Source organism: Ambystoma mexicanum, chromosome 3q (genome assembly GCF_040938575.1).
Source record: "Ambystoma mexicanum isolate Mex_15411 chromosome 3q, UKY_AmexF1_1, whole genome shotgun sequence".
In the NCBI taxonomy this organism is placed as follows: domain Eukaryota; kingdom Metazoa; phylum Chordata; class Amphibia; order Caudata; family Ambystomatidae; genus Ambystoma; species Ambystoma mexicanum.
Window position 1 is genome coordinate 137552420 of NC_090926.1, and position 23269 is coordinate 137575688.

Below are 23269 nucleotides of genomic sequence, written 5' to 3' on the forward strand. Positions count from 1 at the left end.
CTGGAGCCTGGGCGGGGTGTCCAGCGGACTACCGCCAAAGACAAAACTCAAAGGACTTTCCCACCCTGCATGTCAGCGGAAGGAACAAGAAACGACAAGAAACACTAAAATGGCAGAAAAAGACGGGCCGATTTGGGAAAATGAGCACCCTTAGGTGCCTCTACTGCAGCTGTGATTACAGCCCGCGGTAAAGGTGTACCAAATTAGTAAAAGGTATCACTGCCACCAGCCATTAAAGGTAAGCTCGTCACTGTAACAGAATTGCTACAGTTTAAATGTGAAAGGGGATACATTGCATCTCCCCAGCACTCCACATAAGGTGGGGTGTGCAGGTTTCACAGAATAAAATGTAAAAGGGATCCAAAGATTCTTTCTACCCTTGGGAACTGTAGTTCACTCAAGGTTAGCACAAGAAAGGTAACTGGGGAGCCCCTAGGGCGACCCAGCAACAACAGGCACCTATTGCCAATAAGTTGTTAGACATAACTTTAAAAAGACTAAGGAGAGTCTTAAAAATGACACCCATAAAAAGAGTTAAAGACAGGTGAGTGTGGAAAAAGGTTCCCACTCACTGAGGTATTAATGAAAAATTCCCACTAGAAAAGCAAAAAGTTCTGGAGTTGAACCAGGAAAGGAAGATTTACCAACTCCGTGGAAATCTTATCCAACAATCACCATCCTCGTCGTAGATGGAAAACCTCTTCGACATGAAGGCGTCCTTTGGAAGTGGAGCGTAGTCTTGGGGAGCTTCTACTATCCAGATGTCGATTGGTGGTGAGAACCACACCCGGTGCTGCGACACACACAGGCAAAGTAATTCGGCTCCTGGACCCTTTGGTCGGAAAAGGAACCAGGCCCAAGGCCAAAAGTGTGTAGGAGTGGATTCCAGCGGTTTCCCTGCCGGTCGCAGCAGACGCAGTGGTCCCAGTCGGAAACCGAAGCTGCCTTTGCAGGCAAAGATGTCCATCTTTAGGCAAAATACCTCCCATTCCTCTTTAGTGGAGGACTGGGTTGGGAAAGGGACTAGTACCTGCCGTTCCGGGGCCTCCCTGGAGCTGTGGCTCCTCCTCTTAGAGGCTGAAGAGTGACAGTGAGAGGAACCACTTAGTGAACAGGATGTTTTCCGGTCCAGGTCGTCCCGATCCCCTTCCTATCGTTCGGGATGGCACCCTGCATCGTGCAACATTGAGCGCGGCTCCAAACTCTTTGCTCTGTGAATGAAGTTGAGTTTTGCCGCCCTTTCTAGGAAGGCCTTTGGGTGCATGCACTGGCATGACGCACAATCCTGCTTATCGTGTTGCTCACCCAAACAAATTCAGATTTGGTGTGGATCCGAAACAGATCTATGTCGGCTGTCATCCTTCGCACAGCATTTTTTTATTTTTAAACTTTATTTTTGGTATTTACACAAAACAAAAACGTAACATTGCAAACATGGAAGTAACCCGTGCTTCTCCTTCCTGCCTTCCCTTCCCTCGCCCTCCACCTGGGTTACACCCGAGCCTGAGTTAGTAGTATCACGTGGTTAAGTGCGACGTTTGTGTTGGGGCGCGAGTCCGTGGGGCTCCGCTGAGGTTCTGGGGTCGTGCCACGAGAGGAGTCATCATCTTCGGTGGACAGCAAGTAGGCGATATATGGGCCCCATATGTCTGGTGGTCGAGCGCGCAGGGGTAATAGTTTGATGAAATTCGTTTCTGTGTCTTGGCAATAGGAGATGTCCTTCAGCCACTGCTGTGTGGTCGGTGTGGGTCCCTTTCCCCACGTCGTTGCAATTCTTCTACGTGCCATTAGTAGCAGCAGTCCTCCTAGTTTGCGAGTTGTAGGGGGAAAGTGTTTGGTAAATCCCAATAGGGTAATCTTGGGGTCAGGTGCAATGGGTGTATCTACTATTGTGGCCGTCTTTTCTAGTATCGCTCCCCAAAAATGCTGCACTGTTGGGCAGGCCCATGCGAGGTGGAGAAAGTCTGCCAAAGGTGCGCCGCAACGGCCGCATTGTGGGGGGGGTGAGGGGGTCGCGGGGTGATAGTGGTGGATTCTAGCAGGGGTGTGGTATGCCTGGTGAATGTATTTTAGGTGGATTAGTTTACATCTGGTGTTCAGTGATACCTTTTGGGTCTGTGCCAGGATATATTCCCAATCTTCATCTGGAATCGAGGTCTGGAGGGCTCTTTCTCATCTCACTTTTGATGTTGTCGGGTTCGGGACTGTGTCCGTTAGTAGGGACTTGTATAGCATCGAGACCAGCCTACCCTCCCCTTGTGATTGGATGACCCCGTGGAGTAGTTGCCACGTCGTGGGTTGTTGTGGAAACGTGGGCAGTAAGGTTTGTAGGGCTCCTATGAGGCGAAAGTAGATAAATGTATCTAGGGCGGTGGAAGCTCCGCAGGTTTTGGCTTGTTGGGGGGTGAGGAAGTGCCCTTCGATGAAGGGGTCGCCTAAAGTTTTAAATTTTAGCTTGTTAACCCAGTTCAGGTAGACTTTTTCTGCGGTTAGTGGGACTCTGGGAATGAATTTTACCTGGTAGCAGGAGGGAGAACCTGGTCTGAATCCTGCATTTCAGCTGTATTTTTTTCCATATTGCTATGGTGGAGAGATATGGATTTAGGGTTTGATGTGGGATATTTGTCAGGCCTAAAATAGCTGCCTTTAGCAGATTAGGAGATGCCAGGGCTCGCTCTAGTTGGACATGGGGACGGATGAATTGTGTGGCGTACCAGTGCCCCAGGAATTGGGCTTGAGCTGCCCAGTAATAGCGCTCCACATCGGGGAGTGCCCTGCCTCCTTTGTTTACCGGTTGGATGAGTGCTGTGTAGGCTATTCTGGCTGGTTTGCCCACCCAGATAAATTCCAGGATTATGCTCCTGATATGTTGTAGCTGTTTTTGGGAGGCTAGTAGCGGGAGATTTACGAATAAGTAAAGAAGTTTGGGGAGTATCACCATTTTTACCAATGACACCCGGCCCCATAGGGTAAGTGGTTGTGATTTCCATCTGTCCACTTTCCCCTGCAGTGATTGTATAACTTTACCGTAATTGTCTTGAAACAATGTCTGGTGGTCTCTGGCCAGTTGAATCCCTAGGTAGCGCACATTTGTGTGTTCCCAGTGAAAGCCATAGTCATCTTGAAATTCCTGGGTCTCTGGGGTGAGAGGGAATATTCACTGACTTACTGTGGTTTATTTTTAGGCCTGACAAGTTGCCGAATTTTATTTTATCCCGAATTACCGGATTCAGGTTTGTTGACGGATCTCGTATGTAGAGGGCAATATCATCTGCGTACAGGGAGATTAATTTATGGGGACCGAAGTACAGGCCTCTCTGAATAGGTCTAGCCCGAAGGTCTGAGGCAAGGGGCTCCATCACCAGTGCAAAGAGCAGGGCGGAGAGTGGGCACCTCTGCCTTGTACCTCTCTGGAGGTTGATTGCCGTCGATCTGGTTTTCCCTAGGATTATATGGGATCGGGTTTGATTATACAATAGGGCTGTTAGTTGGAGGAATCTCTTCCCGAGACCCATTCTCTGAAGGATTTCAAAGAGGAATGGCCACTCAATGGAATTGAATGCCTTTTCGGCATCCAAGAGGAACACCACCGCTTGAAGTGAGGGGTCTAGCGCCGCCATGACCCCGAGCATGCGTCTTATGCCGAACATGGTATTACGGCCTGGTACAAATCCTGCTTGGTCCGCTAGTACCGATGCGGGCATAAGGGGGATAAGCCTGGAAGCTAGGATCTTGGCTAATATTTTGTTGTCTAAATTAATCAGTGATATTGGTCTATAAGAGCCGCATTCTTCAGGGGGTTTATTGGCTTTGTGAAGTAGTATCATGTTGGCCTCTCGGAGGGTCGGGGGTAGTGATCCGGCTCAAAGTGCCTCCTCGTATACCTGTTGTAGGAGTGGGGCGAGAATGGGAGCGTACGCTTTGTAAAACTCGCCTATCAGCCCGTCGGGGCCTGGGGCCTTGGTGCCTGGTAGGTCTTTAATGGCCTGGATAATTTCTTCTGTCGTGATTGGTGTATTTAAGGGTTCTCTTAGCATGGCGTCTACACAGTATAATTCTATATCTGCCAAGTAGCGGGACAGGTCCTCCTGGGTGGCATTGAATTTGGTGCTGTATAGGTTTTGGTAGAAAATACGAAAAGTTTCGGCTATGTCTTTATCGGTGTGTACTAGAGTGCCCTGGGGTTTCGGATTTGTTCGATCTGTGTGGGCTTGCGGTCCGCCGCTATTAACCTCGCTAGTAAGGTACCTGGTTTCTGTCCTTCTCCATATTGGCGGACGCGATGGCCGTGCGATAAGAATTTTAGTTCTGTCTGCTGCTGCTCTGAACTTGTCCAGTTCCGTCTTCAATGACGCCACTACCTGTGGTTCCGGTGACGTTTCATGTAATTGTTCGAGTTTTTAGGCGGGTCTCGCTTTGTGACAGTTCTCTTCTAATGAGCTTCAAGATGCCTTGTTCTTTGGTTAGACAGATTCCCCTGACGTAGCATTTCAGGGATTCCCACAGGGTCCCGGCGGATGTCACTGAGCCCTGGTTGATTTCAAGAAACGTTGTGATTTCTGTGCGGAGTTCATCTGCAAAAACCTGATCCTGTAGTGCCCCGGGCTTGAACCTCCAGTGTCTCCTCCCATCTGACGGATCAGGTGGGGCATATTCGACTGTAACCGCAGAGTGGTCTGACAAGGATCTGGGTAGTATTTAATTGTTGGTCCATTGGGCCTGGCTGTGTGCGGACACTAGGATGTAATCGAGGCGGGAGCTAGTTTGGTGGACCCAGAAGTGAAATGAGTAGTCTTTGGACTCACCATGTTGGCGTCTCCAGATGTCCACGAGGTTGTATGCTCTACATATTTCATGAACTTGGAGAGCAGCTCTGGATGCAGTGGGAGAGGTTGAGTGTGATCTGTCTTTTCGGGGGTCGAGTGTGGTGTTCATGTCGCCTGCCCATATGATTGTTGCGGATCCTGATTCTCCCAAGTGTGTCATAACCCAGTCAAAGTTATTGTTTCCGTCCGTGTTCGGACCGTAGGAGTTTATAATGATAAATTCTGTGTTGTCCAGAATACCATGTACCAGGAGTGACCTCCCATCATCGTCCCTTTTGGTTGCGAGCAGTTTGAACTTCAGAGTTCTGTTTATGAGGATGGCCACTCCCCTGGCGCATGTCGAATAAGACGCAAAGTACCTGTGGCAGCCCCAGTCACGGGCCCATTGATTCTCTGTTGCGGGAAGATGATGAGTTTCCTGAACCAGGGCGATGTCCACTTTGTGTCTCCTGAGGTATTGGGACATTTTTCTTGTTTTAGTCGGGTTATTGCCCTCTAATGTTCCACGTGGCTAGCTTGAATGTTGTGGATAGTTGAATTTTAGATCAGTGTTGGGTTGGTCCGTTGATTAAGCATGTCCTGTGGCGTCCCATTTGTGTTATTCCTGGGGTCGCGTTATCTCAGCTGGGAGCAGGCTTCGGGGTTTCTGTTTGGTGTCTCCAGGCGGTGGTGGGGTGGGGGGTTCGGGCCTCAGGCAAGCACACTTCCAGAACATTGAACAGTTTCCCTCCCGATCACGGGCAACCCCCAACTCGCCCATCAGCTTTCCCCTCCCAAAGTTCCCCAACATAATTTAGCTGCGCTTGGGGCGCTAGTGAACTCCCAAGGTCCAGCGCACCTCAGATGCTAGTGTGGGTTTCGGACTCCGGGGTGACTTTGAGCAGCGCAAACCAGCCTGTTGATGTGTAAAGCTGGTCTTCACGGCGGATCTCCGTTCGCTCGCTCTCTTTGTGGTTGTGGATTGTTGACGTTTTGTCTGCACCCCACCTTATCGAGAAACAGATTTGCCTCCTCTGGAGTGTTCAAAAATTGTGACTTGCCGTCGTGTTGAATTCGTAATTTGGCAGGATATAGCATGGAATACATCAGTTTGTTGTCCTGCAGCCGGCGCTTCACCCATGTGAATGTCATGCCTAGCGCCTGGACCGCGGGGGAGAAGTCGGGAAAGAATTGGATGTTATCCCCGTCATACTGCAGGTTTCCTTTCTCCCTTGCAAGGCAGAAGATTGTATCCCGGTCCTTATAATTGAGCAGTTTTGCTACTATTGGGCGAGGAGCTACTCCTGGAACGAGTCGGCTGGTTGGTACCCTGTGAGCCCGCTCCACTACGAAAAGGTTGGACAGTGCGGGGTCTCCGAACAGGTCTCTGCAGAGGGTCTCGCCAAAGTCTTCCATTTTCCTTGTGTTTTGCTGTTCTCTTACCCAGAGTTGTTCCAGCGTGATCGCCCTTCGAGATCTTCGTTTTTGGCCATGACCGCTTTCATTTGCGTTTCCAATGTTGCTACCTTGGTAGACATGGAGGACACGTTATCTTCTACGTCGGAAATGTGTTGTTCAGCAGTGTTTAAGCTGTCCCCATGTTTGTCCAGACAGTGTTGAAGCTGATCGACTTTGGTGGACAGGGAGTCAAGCTTGCTGTCTATGTTGCCAATCCCCGCTTTTAATTTGAGAAGGATTTCTTTAATGTCTGTATTGTGAGCGTGCTCTTCGTCTCGGATCATGATCTCTTCAGGGTTCTCTTGCCTCTCGTTTGCTTTTGGGGTTTTTACTATGGCTCCAGCCTCAAATGTGAGCTTCCGCTGTGACTTGTCCGATTTTCCCATCTTGATTTGTTGTGCTTGATTTGAGTTTGTTGAGGACACTGGGGCTGTTTGTCCTTTATGCTGCTGAGAGTGTGGAGAGGGGGATGCCCGCCCGGGGCAATGGATGCCGCCGCCGCCTGTTGGTATTGCTATGCGGCGTGGCGGTGGCCTCCCTCTCGCCGGGCGGCCTCCCGAGGGGGTCCACAGCCTGGCCGCTCTAGGGCCTGCCGTGCACCGGGTGGCCCCCGGGGCTCTCTCTTGTGAGGGACGGGGGGGGGGGGGGGGGGGTAGGATGCGGGCGGGCTGCCGGACCGGCCGCCTCTCTTTAGTTGGTTTCTGTCCCACCACACAGCTGGGGCGGGGTTCCTTCACCCCGTGCCTCCTGCCCGCCAAGTCACCACGGGTGTTGCCAGGCTCCAGTGATCTCCCGCGTCCCGCCCAGGGATGACCGCCTCACCTCTGGTGAGCTGGATGGCCCCCGGACCTGCTGGAAGCAAGGCGCCCGTTGTCAGCGCTATTGCCGGCGACTGTCTCCGCAGGCAGGGCCGCCGATACTGGTCACCTCCGCGGGTCGCTGTGTGGGTTGCCGCGCGGGCCGGAGACCGCACGTTGCGCTCGTCGGGTGCGGCCTCCCGGGGCCGCCGCACCGAAGTTCTGGGCTCCCACTTGTGGTCTCGAGGGGGGCCGCGGGTCTTGTGGCCACCCCCCGCGAATCGCCGCCCAGGCCGCGTCTGATGTTATATACGCCCACGGCGCTGCGTTTGGATGCCGCCGCGTGACGCAGCTGGTCAGGGCCTTCTCCCACTCTGTCGCGGTCTCGGGTAGGCAGCTATCGGCAGTCTCTCGACTTCGGTGGGGAGTCGGCTGGTGCGTTTCACGTTGGGATGGTTTTCTCCACCTCTGGGCGGGTTTGGTGGCCCCCCGGGTCCGTGATCTTTGCAGGATTTATTGGTGCGCTGACAGAGCTCACACCAGAGCGCCCATCTTGTTCGCGCTCTAGCGCCCCCTTATCCTTCGCACGGCTTAAATACTAAGGCCTTTGAAAGTTGGCATGGCAGAGACGGTCTATTTTGGTAAGCAAAGGCATTCCGGTCAGCGAACAGTGCATGTAAAAAAGGAACAGAGGTAACAGGGTGCAGCGCCTTGATATATACCGGGCCAAGTGTCATGTCCAGTGCGGGGCACGTAGAGGTGGGCGAAGTCACGCTCCTCCGGGTGGCAGAAATGTTTCCAAAGATCTGCTGCGCTTGGATAGTATTATCAGACAATGCATCCGTGGGAGGAAAATCCATTTGCATTCAAGGGTTTTGCTGCAATAAATCAGATCACCTTAAACCTCTTCAATGAAGTTTCCCCTAAAGATCCATGACCATTTCTGACTTACTTATGAAAAAGAATTTTCCTTTACAGATTAGACCTTGCCCTTGGTCGCCATGCAAATATTTGAGGCATAATCAGTTGCCTTACATTCTCCTGTACTAATCCAGTATTGAATACTCCTTTCTCCATTGTAAACTAGTCACATTCAAATCTTCAATCTACCCAATCATTTAGTCGAAAAGGTCAAGTCAAAACAAAGATATACAAAAGATGCTCCATTCCCATTTAACAGAATAAAATTAAAATCAAACCATTAAAATTATTTAAAAAGCTGAACATCAATGATATCCACTGCTATTTCGATTTGTATCCAGGAAAAGCACAGCTCATTCTAACTTGCAGCTGAATTCGTCCAGGAAGTTAAACATTAGGATTCCCACAGACTATAGGCGCACTGATCCCAGTCCTCCAGGGTACAGGTTGAAAGCCAGCTGGATGCAAATAGAAGGAATGGTCCGACTCGGCAACCCATGGCATGGAGCTCACTCAGCCGCTTTGTGGAACTCAACAACTACAAATGGCATGAATGCAAGGCCTCAAACGGCAGTATCAAACATTTTAGAACCAGATTAAAATCCCATAGTGGACAAGAAACTCGCGTGGAGAAAACAGTCGATCCCATCAAACACTGCATAACAGTGGGGCTGGAAAAGCACTCTGACTGGTGGTCCTTTTGAAAGGCCTAAATAGCAGCCTGGTACCGCTTAATGGTACTGACCTGAAGCTTGCTTTGGGCCAAAGAAAGTGAAAATTTCAGAGCAGAAAGGGTCAAATGAGTCAAAGGGATGATTAAGGCACCAAACACATAAAATACACCACCTGAAGACCTAGATTGAATTGGTGGCATGCCTTTTGGCAGTAAAGAGCTCATCCATGACATTGTAAAACAGATCTCGCTCCTTGTTCCTCAACCTTTTTTGCAGAAATGCACAAAGTTTGAGGCTGCTACGGTTCAGATGGAGGAACATACCAACGGAATGGGAGAGCAAGTTCACCCTTGCAGAGATGTGTCAGGGAGAACAGATGGACATACGCAAACATTTTGGGTACCACAACCTATAGGTACAATCCACAGAGACCATGGTGAGGGTTGACTTTAACCACCACGATCTCCTAATAACAAGCAGGATGACAGGAATCAAAGGAACAGCATAGAGGCACAATAAGCTTCAATTTAGAATCAATGAGGTCCCCTAGAGCCACCTGTGCAGGAAATTCCCTGGAACAAAAAAACGTCACTTCTTGTTGAAGCTGGAGGCAAACAAGTCCACTTGAGTGTTCACATAGGAGGTCAAGATTTTGTACAGCTCATCTTGGAGTTCCCACTATTGGGAGACTGATATAACAGTGTCTGTTCAGGGCGTCCACAACCATATTCCCGGTCTCAGTTAGATGGATTGTAAAGATGGATGAGCGCTTCGCCATAGCTCAGAACTACAGGCACATTGCCCCCTGACCAGAGGCAGCAACCCCACACCAACTCTTGGCAAGGTAATGCATGGACGCTGCGGTCTTTCAGGACATGTACACTTGCCTTGCACGAAAGTAATAAAAACCACCAGGGCCAGTCTGATGGCTGCAGCTCCAGTTGGATTATGTGCCCCAGCAAGGAGACCATGTGCGGCTCACCTTCAGATTGTCCAGGTGAGCCTTCAAGCCTTTAAGTGGCATGTATAACAGGTGACTGCAGCCAGGGTTGCTTTAAAACGCATCCTGCCTTTGGAAGCTTTAGGAGGGCTCAATACAGACCATCCCTTGAAACCTTGCTATAGACCATAGGTTTGTCCTGTTGCCCCAAATGTGAGCGCAACCTAATCCTCAACTGTACCCCTTGAATCAGAAAGTCGAAAGAGGCCATGGGGCCCAGAAAACAAAGGCAGAGACTGGGACTCAAATCTGGGTTTGACAAGGCTGCACCATCAGAATGTTTATCACACAGTATTTGGAAGAAAAGGCCCTGCCCAGCCACGTGTCCAGAACGACCACAATGAAGTACAGTTTCTGAGATGGTGAGGCCAGGGATTTATTTAGAGTATAGGGAAAAGCCCAAGCTTTTCTGCACATGACAAATGTGGTGCAGCTGGGCCGATGCTGGATCAGCACTGCAAGCTCAAATGAGCCAATATTTCTGGTAGAAAGATAGTAATCCGCTCCCTCCCAAGTGGTGGGTCCACCACAGCAAACAACCTGTTGAAAAACATAGGTGCCGAGAGGATAGGATTGCAAACTAGCAGTGACATTGCCAAACATAAAACTCTGGCACTTTGTGCTTGGGATGGATAGGCACATGAAATGGGCAACATGAAAGCCCATGGACTTTAGGATCTAGGTACGGTTGACCCTCTTAAACTTATTCTTGAGCAAACAAGTTCAGCAGCCGCATGGTTGAGGTAAAGACACGCCTTCGGGGACCAAACCCCTAGCCCCTCCAAAGAATGGCAATGCAATCCCTTCCCCCACACACAACCTTTACCGGGGGACAGGTGGGGTGGAGGAAGGGTGGTGGTTCATTTTCATGAATAGTTTCATTTTGATACATGTACAGCAAGTTAAGCTCATTTACTAAATTGCACAGTGGCTACATTTTATGATCACTTACCTTACAACTGTTAGTTTAAATTCACAGCAAAAAAGGTGAAAAGTAAAACGGTGCCCACATTAGTGATAAGGTATGCTAACAATTCACAAGCCACATATAGCAAAACATACTGGGGTATAGCAAAGCATTCAAAGGGATGGACAGGTTTAACTACACAGAATGTGGGCTATTTCAACTCCTATCACTGGCCTCTGCAGACAGCTCCATTTTCACTTTCTCTTACATACCATCAATGCAAATAGGTCTCAAGCTCCCTCTCTTTTATACATTGTGTACGCAATGTGCAACACAAGGAGCGGCAGATGAGGGTAACTACTCCCAGCCTATTTAGAAGGAGTCATACTTGGTATTATGTCAGGAGTGTGCATTCCATTGTTTGCGCCTCCTTGGAAAATTAGCAAAATACTAGACCTTCCAGGTTTTACAACCCCTTTTCTTCCCCATATTTAGGGGTTGCAACATCCATATTCTCCCAGACCCTGCTCCCCTTTCCATGTTACTCCTTTTGTGCCCCCACCTCCCCTTTTCTTTACTCGCGTTTCCATACAGACCATACCGGTATACATCAGAAGAATAGAAAGACTCCACAACGAGGGAATTGGATTCTCAAAACGGTTCAGTAATCCGACTGCAAGCTTCTCATTCTTTAGCACAAACACTGCTCAGTCTTAAATTGTGCAAAGAGGATTTCAATATATTTGAATGAACGGCAGATAGATCCTTGCATTGGATAATCTTAAAAGCTATACTTCTGGCAGCAAGAGAAGGCTAACCATTTCCAAACTCTGGCCTATCACAAATGAAAAACGGAGGCCTTGAAAATCACTAACAAACATGTCATGTCCTGCTAGTAGAAATTCATTTTTTCCAATCACAAAATCAGATAGAGAACATGTTACAATCTAACGTTAAAGTTCCTATGTAAAATGTTGAGCAATTCAAGCTCAAAAATTCGAAAAGCAAGCACATGGGCGCATCCATTTTGTGAAATGGATGCCCGCCTTTGCTGGCTTTTGCGGCACTAATGAAGGAAAAGCCAGCCAACTGTAGTAAAGAAAAGCTACGACTGGGTGGCTTTTCCTTCATTGGTGCCGGGACTCGGAGGACACGGACCGGAGACTACAGGCAGAAAAGCTGCATCTCGGTAAGTGCTATTCTTTTTTTTAAATAAGCACTAGCTGTGTTTTTTTCTCCAAGTTTTCCAGGCTGGAGGAGCCCGGAAAACCTAGAAATAAAAACGCAGCTTTAAAAACGTTTTATTTATGTTTGCGGTAGCTTATGAAAGCGACCGCAAACATAAATACAACGTTGATGTGTTTGAAAACGCTGCGATTTTTCTTTCTCTCGGAGGAGCCTGAGAAACTTAGAAAGAAAAACCGCAGCGTTTTCAAACACAATAACGTATTTATGTTTGCGGTAGCTTCAAAAGCAAACAAATACGTTTTTAAAGCTGCGGTTTTATTTCTAAGTTTTCCGGGCTCCTCCAGCCCGGAAAACTTAGAAAAAAAACGCAGCTAGTGCTGATTTTTTTTTTTTTTAATTAAATAGCACTTACCGAGATTCAGCTGCAGCCTTTCTGCCTGTAGTCTCCGGTCCGCGTCCTCCGAGTCCCGGCGCCAATGAAGGAAAAGCCACCCAGTGGTAGCTTTTCTTTACTACAGCTGGCTGGCTTTTCCTTCATTAGTGCCGCAAAAGCCAGCACAGCCGGGCATCCATTTCACAAAATGGATACGCCCATGTGCTTGCTTTTCCAATTTTTGAGCTTGAATTGCTCAAAATTTTACATAGGAACTTAAAAAAAAAAAAAGTGCGAGTATATTTGTTTTATTATTGCCCATCTTTTTGGGCAATACAAAATTTTGGGCGAACCCTTCCTTTAAAGAAATCCGAATGATGGCAATTAAGATAGTTATGTTCCCTATCAGACGCGAAGAAATGCACACTTGCATTCCCAAACTGCACTATGTGCAAAAACCATAACTGGCAACACATTGTACAGCCTGTACCACAGATAAATAAACTGTCACAATTCACTGTCATGTATGTTGCATGCAATCTACACACTGACAAAACAAAGCCCCTTAAACTGAATAAACCAGATATTGAAAACAAAGCTCTGAATCACCAATAGCTTATGACTTAGCAAGGCCACGTAGGCAGAGCTAAAATATCAAATATTTAAAGATACAATTAAAGTCTCCCAAACCAGGTAACCTGTTGAAAATAAATTATAGGTGCCTCTTCCTCCTGGTAAGAACAAATCCATTTTTACTAGAATGGCCAGTTTTAGTGATAGTTTGGTAGAGGCCTAGACTGTTTAGACTCGATAAACATTTGGCAGCAGTCTCATTAGGCCATTAGATTTTTTAATACGAAACAATGTCTGACTAAGTCTTTACTCTGTTTAAATTATGGTGCTAATTATTTCCAGTAATGACATCTGGAGAACACAGGTAGTCTGATGTGGGGGGGTCAGGAAAGGTTGTGGAATACAAGGAACATTACCACTTTCCAGAAACAAACCAAGAGCAGAGGGTGGCCTTAGCAGACCAGATTTCCACGTTTCATACCAGACTTATCTTTTCAATGCAAAATCCCGGGCAATGGATTGCAGAGGGATAGCACAATCAAGCTCTTCCTCGGGCTGAATTCAGGCTGTGCGATTACATTGTGATTAGATAGTAAAATGTGCAAATTGGAAGAGTGTAGACGTGTTTTTGACAACAGGTGTAGAGTGCATTTGTGTTAGCAAGAGATAAAACACCTGCAGTATTAGCAAACCCTAAATCTGTGGATTGCCGTTAGCATATGTACACTATGGCAGTGTGTAGTAGATTCCTGTCCAGCCATTTCTTCAACAAACACTTAAAACAGAAGAAAAACAGTAAACTATAAAAAGATTAGATGGCGCTATGGAATACAAACCGTGAAAAGTTGTGAACGTAGGACCACTGAGGATGTGTTTAAGGACAAGTTTGTCATTGGGCCAGTTTATTTATGCTGGACATGAAGACTATTTGTAACTTTACTCGCTCATGAAACACGGTGGTCATGCAGTAGGGGCAGACAGTGTGGGAGAAAACTGGACTCACCATCCAGCCATAAGGTACTTCAGTATTATGCCAGCTCCTTCCAGCTTTCCGCGCACAGCTAGAGCAGCACTGCTACAGCCAAACAGCAAGGATACAGCATTGCAGTCCAACTTTAATAGTGCCTGACCATCCAAGAAGTAGGCTCCAGCACCATGTCCTGCATATCTGAACAGAGAACAGTATTAAACAATAGGAATAAAAACCTTGCAGTTGAAAGTTGAAGTGCTATAGTTCCACATGTCCAAGATTAAATGAAAGTAAGATAACCACTTCAAGTGCTACAGTCTTGTAAACTCTGCACTCGTACTTCAGAAAGCTTTCCAGTCCTACAATTTCATGAGAGCCAAGCATGCAAACCAGTCGAAGCCTCTTGGACAGTCAGATTCCAAGATGTGCCCTCCCCAGAAGAGCAGCTTTGTGGATCTCCATTCCTGTATTCCCATGGATACCACACTTCAACACCAACCATATTATTCCCAGGTGCCCCAATTAGGAGAGTACTGTAGTTTAATGAGTTCTATGTATACGAACACACTTGATATGTTCTCCTTTGCCTCAGCATAAGACTAATCTGCACAATACATGACATTTGAGTGACTTACACACCAACTGGGCAGTCAAATGGAAAAACCACTACATATGCAATTATATCTCCCAAAACACTTGCTATGAATTCCTAAATGTGCAGAGAACGCCACATGAAAGTTAGCGGTCCTATATTCATGGAGAGGGCAAATGGTCAGCAGTATTAGTTACGGGAACTCAACAGCTTGGCTCTGCTGCCAAGCCTTATGCATCCCATAGCCACTACCGAATCTTCTAAATACAGTGTGGTGGTAATATACTTCCCTTGAGAAAACTTCAGGGACTCAAATATCCTTCCATTGCAAACAGTAACTCAAACCATGCTTGGAATCGCCACTTACATGTACAGATCATGCTGTGTTATCCCTGCTTGGACATGCTCAGGTCTCGGAGCCTTCCCAGTGACACCATTCCACTTTGACTCACTGCAAGAGACACCAAAAAAAGTAAGAACTTTGATTCCATGACTTTTTTTCAAATACATATAAGGAAGTCAAATGTAAAGGACAAACAAGAAATCTGAGCTCTGAACCTCAGTCTACCGACCTCTGGAACCAGTCACGGAATCGTTCCTCTGTTCCGGGAAGATTGCCATGGGGATTCAAGACATAATATGTGCTGTCAGGATTCACCCCCCTCGTGTAGGCAGATTGTGGGCAATACTGAAAATGAAGAAAATACATCCTGTTGAGCTTGCAAGCATTCCTACAAGAAGCAATTCCGCAATGTCAACATGCAGCATCACCAAAAAGCAACAACATTTAGAGGGTTAACAGTAATTTCCCCATCTTTGGAATGATCACAAAAAGGTGCCAGCATGCATGGTAACAAGGCCATCAACACCACCTGAAGGTATTAATGCAATGAAGTACACTACTAATTGTGGGAACATTCGTTAGTGAGTTGTCTAGTGACCAGTCTGGTTTTATTTGGGTTCTGGATCCAGTTCTGCTACAACTTTCCTTGCACAAAATGTCAACTTACACATTGTGGGTTTGGATCATTGATTACCAAACCACCAGCCAAATACCCACATATGTGATGCAACAGTATACAGTATTGTTGGATATCTGTCCAGGTGCTCTCAGTTTGGAGTGCTTCTTTGTACCCCAACTGGTTTTTGAGTTACATTAATTTATGTAGGTTAGTCAAGTGTGTACCTATACTAGAGAATCACATTAAGATTCTAGTAGAGATAAAATGTGGTTTCCACCTAAGTCTCCCTGCCACTAGTACAGTAATTACTTGAAGCTCACTTCAACAGGAAAAAGCCAATTTGCAGCGATTCCTATAACAGGCCCTTGCTTTCCCCAGTCATAACGGGTTGGAAATGGCAAACAGGCAGTGCAGGATTTTGTCTCAAAAGGATGCTCCATTAAGACTTGGAGAGCCCTCTCTGTACTGCTCCTATCCCCTAATGAGCGGATGTTCAAGGAGTATACCATGCCTCCATAGCTTTGTCCCCCCCAACCTAGATTTGGACAGAACGGTTGGTGTCGTTTAGTTGAGGAAGGACAAAGTGACAAAGTCTCCATGAAGGTAACTTTCCAGACTGACATCCTGATCTTCATCTTTTCCAACCAGAACATACAGTTCAGGATCAAATGGTGAAACAAAGAGGAAGATTATTGCTGCGCACAGGGTTGGTTCAACTGGGTTAAATTATTTAGAAACCTCTCAAGACCAACCCTCTACCAAACCAGAGGTTTTTACACAATTAAAACGTGACAAGGAAGAAAGACCATTGGGCCAAGAGCTCTGAGTCAAATTTGTATTGAATGAAGCAAACAAATACCTATAAACAAATACAATAGCAACAAAGCAATACGTGCAAGTGCAGGAATCAACAAATTATTGAAAACATCTAAAAACACATGTTCGGTATTCATAAAGTTTCAAACCGAAAGAAGACAAAGAGGACAAACACAGAAAAAAAAAAAATCAAACTTTCAAATCAATTAAAAACCTAAACCGAAAAAAACCCACAAAAAAAAACAAAACAATAAGCCATTTTCATATCTACTTGACGTAATACCATCCTGAAAACACAGTATTAAACATATGATCTAGGTTATCACTTTTGTTCCTTGTTCTGTTGTGGACTCAGGTTTAAACATGAATAGCCAAAGACCTTTTTTATCTGAAAAACATTACTGTTAGACGGATCCAATCCGTCAATATGCCTCGGAGTGGACTTTGTCTTAACAGGATCAGATGGTGAAACAGCAGTTTACGCCCACCAGGATCATAAAAATACAGAGAGCAGAACTTCCCAGACCAAAGATGTATTCATCCTTGACAAGGAAACGAAAAATAGATGCTTGTGAAACACAAGTAGGGTTAGGCTGCCCTTCAAATTTCTAAAGGTAGAGACTGGTCTCAGAGAAAAATAATTGAGGGAACATTATCCAAGCGCGGATGAGGCTGGTGTTCGTGCGCAAATTATTTTCCATGTGCACAACTGACCAATGAGGTAAGCTCTTGTGAGCATGCGTGGTTATCTCTGACAAGTACTTAAAGAAATGTCCCCCACCCCAACCTCAGCAATTCTTTACAAATCAGTGTGTAAAGTGCATCTTGCAGCACTTTTTCAAAAGACCTAGGCTATAGACCCCCTCAACCAGTCCAAGACTTCAAGATCTGCCACAATATCTAGCCAAAGTACTCCTATGCGCAGATAAATGTGTATGCATGTAAAAAAATATTGCAAGTCAGTATAAACAATAGTTTTAGTAGTGGCTATTAATTTGTCGACAATGCTCAGACACAATGCATAACCTGTTCGATGCCATTGGAGAAAAAACGTGTGCCTTACAAAAAACAAATATTGATCACCACAACTGATGTGGCGGAAGTCAAATTTAGACACGATACATTTGCAAGATCAAGCAATGACAAATAAAAGGAGTGTGCCAGAAAGCATGCCAATAAGTTCACGTGACACTAAGCAATTCATGGGCCAGAAGAACATGCCCATCAAAAGGTGTTTCAGGAAGATAATGGGCCTCATTACAACTTTGGCGGTAGCCGTGCCTCTAACTCCGGCACGGCTGCCGCCAGAGTTGCATTTTTTCCGGCACCTGCAAATGGGCAAGAAATGGGTCATGCCGAGTTTGGCGGACCCGGCAATTGCCCATTTGCGGGTGCCGGCAACAAGGGCCTCACCATCCCCATTCGGCCCCATAGGGCTGAATGGCGATGGGGACGTCGGATGCACTGGCGCAGTCAGAGTAGCGGGAAGACAGGCACTTGCGACCATAGCACGTAGTATGGTGGTCCAGGAACTGTGGTACCGGCATGCTTACTGGTAATGTAGTTCCCAGACCGCCAGGGTCGTAATGAGGCCCAATGTCATCAGAATAACTAAACAAGAGGTTTTTTTTGATTGGGACAGAGGCACAGAGCACCTGTACCAAGGTTCTCTATATGGTAGCTTGGATGAGCAACCAAGGCTTGAGCTCTCAGGAGGGGATGCAGGCTGGTTCTTAAGTAAAGCAAGTCCTCAAGCCCCTACAAAGCAACGTCCACACACTAGGTTAGCTCATACAACAGCTTCATTATATAAAATAAAGGTTCAGATAAATATATACACAAATAATACACTTTGTACTCAGGAAATTCTATTCAAATAAGGCAAATAAAATATATACTCTATGTGGTACCACACACTACTTGGATTAATTAATAATGCACCAACTGCTGACAGTTTGTAACAAGCAGAGCAATCAAACAGGGAGTAATTTCATATATCAAGGAACATTGGCAGTGTACTCTCTTTAGACTTAAATGATAGTGTGCGAGGATCACCCCCACCTGGACAATCTTTAAAAGGAAAAAGTCAAAGCGTACTTTATCTTGTCTATAACAGTCCAGTCCAAATAAGTTCAACAATGCTCTGCTTTTCTTTTTATAGGTTCCACAACCCCCAAAGTACCATAGGTGCCACAGGAGAACAGGATCCATGTTATTGTTATTTTGCACTTATATAGCGCCTTATATACCATCGGTATGGTCTGAAGGCGCTGGTAGGTTGAACGCCCTTGGGAACCGAAGTTCAGATCAGTAGAGAGAGTAGGGAGAGTCAAAAGGTGCGTGTGTGCACCGGATATGTGTGCAGCTCGTGCGGAACACATGTAATAGCTGATTCTTATTGGTAGGTGTGGTGGTTGAGAGATCAGGAGAATGTGTTCGTTCTGGCAGGATTTATCCGGAACGGATGTGGCTGCGTTAGGCCTGAGGAAAACGCCTGGCTGGGGGTGTGAGACAAGCAGTGTTTACATAGAATGATGTGGAGTAAGCGGTGGATGTTCGTATGGGAACAGTTATACCGAATGGTGTCATAGTATCTCTGTGTTCTAGTTGAGTGGTGATGTAAAGGAGAGAGTAAGCGTGGGGTGTGGTAAGAATGGTTATATGCTCTTTCAATGTGAAAACTTCTAAAATCACTTTCCCAGAGAGGCTACCGGGCGAACTTCTAAGTACAATTTTCCATACAGAGGCTATTGGGAACATTTCTAAATTCAGTTTATCAGCGAGGCTATTAGGCACACTTCTAAGTGTAACACTCGCGGAGGCTATTGGGTACACTTCTAAATGCAAATTTTCACAGAGCGTCTAATGGGCTACATTTCTAAGTTCAATTTTCCAGAGAGGCTATTGGGCAAACTTCTACTTGGGACTTTCCAGGGTGTCTATTGGATACACTTCTATAATCAACTTTCACAGATGCTATTGGTAGCACTTCTAAATGCAGCTTTCACAGCGTGGCTAATGGGCACACTTCTAAATGCAGCTTTCACAGAGGATATTGGGCCCATATCTAAATTCAATTTTCCACAGAGAGGCTATTGGGCGCACTATTAACTTCATTTTCCAGCGAGGCTATTGGGGATACTTCCAAATTCAGTTTTCCAGCGAGGCTATTAGGAACATTTCTAAATTCAATTTAACAGAGAGGCTATTGGGCACACCTCTAAATGTAACGCTCATTGCGGCTAATGGGTACGCCTCTAAATTTTACAGAGTGGTTATTGGGAACACTACTAAATTCACAGCGAGGTTATTGGGCACACTTCTAATGGAACTTTCCAGAGTGTCTATTGGGTACATTTCTAAATGCAGCTTTCAAGAGTGTCTATTGGGCACACTACTGAATGCAATTTTCACAGAGTGGCTATTGGGCTCGCTTCTAAATGCATCTTTCACAGAGGATCTTGGGCACACATCTAAATTCAATTTACCAGAGAGGCTATTGGGCACATTTCTAAGCTTGACGGAGAGGCTGTAGGGCACACTTTCTAAATGCAACTTTCGCATGCTAACTTTCACAATTCCATCTAAGAGTGGACATGCTGAATCTAGGACCCCTGGATGATTCCTGAGGCTGGAAGATGCTCTTCCTCGTCACAGTATCTTTGGTGCCTTGGCAGGCGAAGAGGTGTAGATTCTTGGCTTTACTCGATGGGACCCCTTCCGTTGAGGATGGATCCCCTTTGCAAAAAGGACCTGCTGGGATGTCGAGGCCAAGAGAAAAAGGGGAACCAGACTGTCTGAAAGGCAGCACTTTCGTTCTTTGCAGTGGTGTCCGTTGGCGGGTCATTACTCTGACTGTGGATGTCCCACGAAGGTGAAACTTGCTGTGGACTCCGAAAAGGCCTGGCCTTGGGGAACTTGGATGCCTTTCGGTGGTGACGGGTGAAGTGGCTGAAGTAGGTGCTGGGTTTCAGGATTTCACGGTTTACCGACTTTTGGTTCTCCAGTGTTGCAGCCACAGCACAGCTCTCTGGATGGCTTCTAGCGACATGGACTCGCCACTGAACTGGACTAAGGACCCTCAACAAGGCTGGACCCTTGGGACTTCTTCGGATTTTGTGGCAGGAAGCCCACCGGCGGACCTTCCTCTGCGCACAGCAAGCTGGGATCTCTGGTGGGGAAAAGTGGTTCAATTTGTCAGGGATGTCCCTTGAAAGATTCTTTGATTAGGTGAAACTTTTGCAGCTCCGGGTGTCGAGCAGCACTGTGCCAGGGTACCACCTCTTCTTGGCGGTAGACAGCAGTCGGGCTTCCAGAAGTCATGAACACTCTTCCGGACCCAGGGCAACAACTCTACTTCAAATTGAGATGTCCAAGCACTCCTCTTTTGGACTCAGAGGATACTTCTGATGAAGAGTAGCAGGTGCATAATGGTCCCTCGTAGTTCGGGAAGAGGTCTCCTATCCAGCTACTCTTGATTCTGTCCTCGGGTCAGCTTAGCAGTTTTCAAATTCCTTGAAGAAACGCACCTGCAGACTTCTTCCTCCAACTGGACCCAGGAGACAAGCTTCAGGTTTCAACTTCAGCCGCTGAACAGCTTCAGTTTCAGGATTAAGCTTCAGAACAAATTGATGAGTGAGGAGTCCGTACACATTTGGTCCCCATTCACTCAGGCTGAGCCAGGCTCAGGCAACCAATCATTCACACGTGCATTCATGCAGGCAAGCAGTCAATCAGGCTGACAGGCATTCAGGCCAGACAACCATAACACAGAATGTGGATGGGAGTAAGCGCGCAGCTTTTCAAAACACTACACTGCATTCACTCAAGTTTCAGTCAGGGCTGGCCCAGGCAATGTGTCACAAACCAAAACCAGACACCCACAACAGAGAATGTGATTTGACTTCACGCAGCAAGGGTGTACTCCTAGCACCCCCCCCCAGCCGCCTGGGAAGGCTGCCCTGAGACAAGAGGCAGCTCCAAAGCCATATATGGTTCTTCCACCCAACAGCCAGTCAGGGAGAAGGGACAGAGCCAGGGCTTTCCAGGACTTGTGTGGGGGGGGGGGGGGGGGGGGGGGGAGAACGTGTAAAGGCAATAGAAACCAAGAGGCTACAGTGGCATCTAGCCTTTTTTCAGGAATCCATCGATTCCTATATCTGGGCCTGGGTGTCCCAAAAATGGAGGCCAGTCAGAGCCACTGTCAACTTCGCATTTAGCTGCCAACAGACTGTGGGCAACACACAGGTGCCCAAAAACATAAGGGATAAAAGGGTGTACCCTGACCCATGTGGGTGCCATAAGGGTATCCCATGGGTGTTCACCACAAGGAAAAATGAAGAGCTGCACTGCCAGAGGTCCAGGCTGGACCTAAGGGACAGAAAACAGAAATCACACACAGAAGTAGGAGGACAAGGACTACGAGGACTTGTCCCTCCAAAAAGCATTTCGAGCATCAGTGTTAATTCCACAGATTTTTAGAATATGGGGAGTGGCATGTTGGAAGTTAGATGAGGAATAATCTCTCAAACTTCACCCCATGAAAACAAATTGTGCAAATTGCTAAGTGACCCATTGTGGATGCCACCTCACCTTAATAGTTTAAAATATCAACTTATTTTCTGCATAAAGTAAAACATATCTAGGCTTCTATTGGCAGTCTAATTTGGGATGTGAATACCAATTTGAGGAAATAGTCAAATCCATCTTACATAGAATTAGACTATTATGGTGGGCTCTCCCCATTTATCCCCAATGCCAAACACCAAGCTGTGGTTGGTCCCTTGGTCAATTCTAAATTAGATTATGCGAATGCCATCCAAGCATGTATCCCACAGAGTGACCTTTCTCGCTATCATGCGGTTAAAAATGCAGCAGTCAGGCTCATATATCATGTACAGAGGTTTTCTCCAATCTCTCCTTTTCGGAGATCTGTTCACTGGTTGCCAGTCAGAGGATTTGGTGTAAGATACAGTTTGGTCTAAAATGCAATTATGGCCTGACTCCGCTATTATCTACATAAGATTCAACCTTATCAAACATGCTTGCTTAGGTCTGGACATTAATACTTGCTTGCTGTACCTACAGCTAGTTAGTCACAAAGGACACATGCTTTTCTCGGTTCTGGGTCCCAGTCTTTGGAACTCTGTTAGGAGTAACTACATACATTTTTTAAAACCCTCAAAATTCACCTTTTTAAAGAACTAACATTTTCTTTCAGTTCTTTTCTTTATTTGGTTAATTTGATGAAATCTGTGCGTAGTTTTAGTATATTCTGTTCTGTTCCCTCTGTAGTGCAATACAACTTTCTCAAATCAATTTATAAAGCTGGCACAACGATTAAACTAATGCACTAGTGAATAATTCAACATTTTTGAGCAAATGCAGAAGGAAAAATCTGATACAAAAAGGTGAAGTGATGATCAAAAGAATGTTGGCTTTAACGTACAACACGATTCTCACAACAAATCAGCACCAGAAAGGGTTACATGTGATTATAACAAATTCAATTAATATAAAAAATGTTGTAACTAAATATCAAATTTTTTATTTGGGAGGGAGGGTTCACCTCATAACCCCCAGTTTCCCTATGCGTTTAAACCTATCCCAACCCCCTCCCCACCTATTGTAACCCTTTATCCCACCCATATACACATTTTCTTTTTAAAACTATATTTTTTCATTATTGTTTATTAAAGTTATTGTTTTTTCGTTAAAACCACTGCATACAATCAGAAAGATCATGCAAGAACTGTATCGTCTGCTACAACCACAGAAGGATGACCACAACGTATCAAAACTATCCCCGACAGAGGCACTACACATGCATACATTGAACAAACTCAAGTTTCTACAAAAAGGCTCCAAGAATCTCTTCTCAACAAGACAAAGAAGCACTGACAGAGAGCAAGAAACACAGCATCACATGTCATTGGCAACCGGGAAGAGAGACATGTTCTAACAGGCTTGTTGTCAACCTCTCAGATCATACCACAGCAGACAGAAAACTCTGTACTGCCCTTCTGAACAGATTGACAAAATAAAAACTGTGCATCGATCTTGACACCTTAAGACGACTCGGATTGAAGGAATGAATTCATGACAAACCAGTCAACAGCCAGGGGAGCAATGGAATTACCAATTGGGACACAAACCAAGCCAGATAAAACTCCAACTGACTCTGGACATTGGGCACTACCCAAAACTGGGACGATATGCATTGAAAGTTTGACG

At 46.2% G+C, this 23269-nt stretch overlaps 1 protein-coding gene across 2 annotated transcripts in view; it reads right to left on the reverse strand.

Annotated features, from left to right (window-relative positions):
- ESPL1 (extra spindle pole bodies like 1, separase) overlaps positions 1 to 23269 on the reverse strand; it is a 1025090-nt gene that overhangs the window by 76948 nt on the left and 924873 nt on the right. For both annotated transcript variants that reach the window (XM_069653328.1, XM_069653326.1), the window contains 3 exons: positions 14831 to 14946; positions 14626 to 14709; positions 13700 to 13864 (listed from right to left, as the gene is read on the reverse strand). In XM_069653328.1, coding sequence (XP_069509429.1) covers positions 13700 to 13864; positions 14626 to 14709; positions 14831 to 14946 — 365 coding nt within the window. The remainder of the gene's footprint in view (positions 1 to 13699; positions 13865 to 14625; positions 14710 to 14830; positions 14947 to 23269) is intronic.